Raw genomic sequence first — 1,939 nt, 5'->3', positions numbered from 1 at the left:
ACACACACACACACACATATATACACACACACACACATATATACACACACACACACACGAAAAATTATTCCCTCCAAGAATGGATCTGAGGTGTGCATCATTTCACTACACTTGAACCTGGGAGACCATTTATAGTTTGTACATTCCATGAACTCTATCACTAACTCCAACCTGAAGAATGAACTTCTGTCTGTGTTCACTCCCCAAGGGCTGAGCATTCAGTGACACATGCATGTTGAACTGGGACACACGCTTCTTCAGGTCCTCATACAGCTCTGAAACCTGGACATAATATTTTATAAACAAATTCATTAATAATTCAATAGCATGAACTCAGTAAGAGTGAACACTGACATTTTTGCTAACACATGAGAAAAGTCGAGGATATAATCAACAAGCTAAATCTGCCATGAAAATTAAAGACCAACTTTAAATTCTGTCATGTACTTCCTAATCTAATTACAAAAATCTTTTTAAATACATTATTGCTCATAAACACCATTTGTGCCAATAAAAAAAAAAAAGAAAAAGATGTTGGGTGCATTACTGCTACTGAAAAATGACAGCATTGCTTGTCACTGCTACACTATGATGGCTACGATGGCTGATAAGACACCCTAGTTGTCTCTGTGGAGTCATGTGACCCAGCTCTCTCTCTACACTGTGTACCTCCTTGATCCTTTTGATCTGAATGAAGTTCTCTTTTCCCCAGTTCGTCTCGTCCTAAGAGCAGCAATGGTAAAGAAATGTTATTCTTAAAAAGCAAACAAAAAAACCCACAGTATATTGCTCCCCTTATTTATAATGCTCATAACAAAATGTACAATTTAAATGTTAACATATGGAGCGTTGTGCAATATGTTCCCCATCGAGCAATTATGTTGACTTCAAAATAATTTAAGAAAAATAAGTTGAGTTTCAAAAGATGGCTCCCTATTACAAAAAAATGACTATACTTATTTTAAACCTAAAAAAAAAACATTGTATATTTTTTTGTGTTTCTTTTTTCCACTGAGTCCATGTTTGGCTGTTGTGTTTACCTTTGGGTGTCTCAGTTGCCCGCTCTTTTTTGATGCGTCCCATGCCTAATAGTGAGAGACAATAGGGATGGCTTTAAAACTAGCCACTGGGTAAATATCTAAATCCACCAAAGCCTCCAACTTTCTGTCGAATTGGCATCAGACAAGTTACCTTGAAGGCATTGACAATAGCTATGGAATCACTTGGTGTGCCACGGGCAAAGGCCATTTTGCTCCTGGAATTACAAAATACTATTCAGTGCAAAAAGAAAATAAAAAACATACACAAAATCAATATCTTGGCCTTCAAGAAGTCTGATGAAAACAGAGAGTTTGCAACATGAGTCTTGCAGGCATGTACACGGACATGCAAATAAACATACAAGTACCTTATGGGTAAAACCAGGATCATGCATGGGTAACCTGACATGCTTTCACAGAGACCACACTCTGTTTATCCTTTTAGATATGTCATTATTTTGTTTTTATGTCTACAGAGGAACAGACCATGTTTGCACTGTGGATCTGTTTTCAACTGCAAGGTATCTCATTAGCAAAAAGAATAAGAATATAGAGTTGAGTCAATAGAGGGGCCTGCATTCCATTCAGTTATATGACAACAATGTCCCAAATATCTTGTGCTACTCAGAGATATACAAGAAATATTTGTACTGACAGCCTGGCAGTCTGTGAATCAGTGCAGCTCTGGATGTGACTCACCTGTACCCAGCAAGCTGTTGCATTAACGGTATTGCAAAGAAACTCTTCAAAGAGTGTGAGGCAGCTGAGGATATAACAAACAAAAACATGCCGTATAAAAACAAACACATTCCAAGAGTGCAGTTATGATTTGTTGACCAAGCTATGATTCTACAACTACAAAAGCAGTAACTGAGTGCCCATTCGAATAGTTTAATGTT

General features: G+C 37.3%; 1 protein-coding gene across 2 annotated transcripts in view; it reads right to left on the bottom strand.

Moving 5' to 3' along the window:
* Positions 1-1,939, bottom strand: part of tdrd9 (tudor domain containing 9) — a 16,527-nt gene that overhangs the window by 6,375 nt on the left and 8,213 nt on the right. For both annotated transcript variants that reach the window (XM_020591086.1, XM_020591087.1), the window contains 5 exons: positions 1,740-1,803; positions 1,192-1,255; positions 1,041-1,085; positions 670-723; positions 172-282 (listed from right to left, as the gene is read on the bottom strand). In XM_020591086.1, coding sequence (XP_020446742.1) covers positions 172-282; positions 670-723; positions 1,041-1,085; positions 1,192-1,255; positions 1,740-1,803 — 338 coding nt within the window. The remainder of the gene's footprint in view (positions 1-171; positions 283-669; positions 724-1,040; positions 1,086-1,191; positions 1,256-1,739; positions 1,804-1,939) is intronic.

This window comes from Monopterus albus, unplaced genomic scaffold (assembly GCF_001952655.1).
Source record: "Monopterus albus unplaced genomic scaffold, M_albus_1.0 scaffold13.1, whole genome shotgun sequence".
Taxonomy (NCBI): domain Eukaryota; kingdom Metazoa; phylum Chordata; class Actinopteri; order Synbranchiformes; family Synbranchidae; genus Monopterus; species Monopterus albus.
Note: the sequence above shows the minus strand (reverse complement) of the source record. Positions and strands in the feature narration are given on the sequence as shown.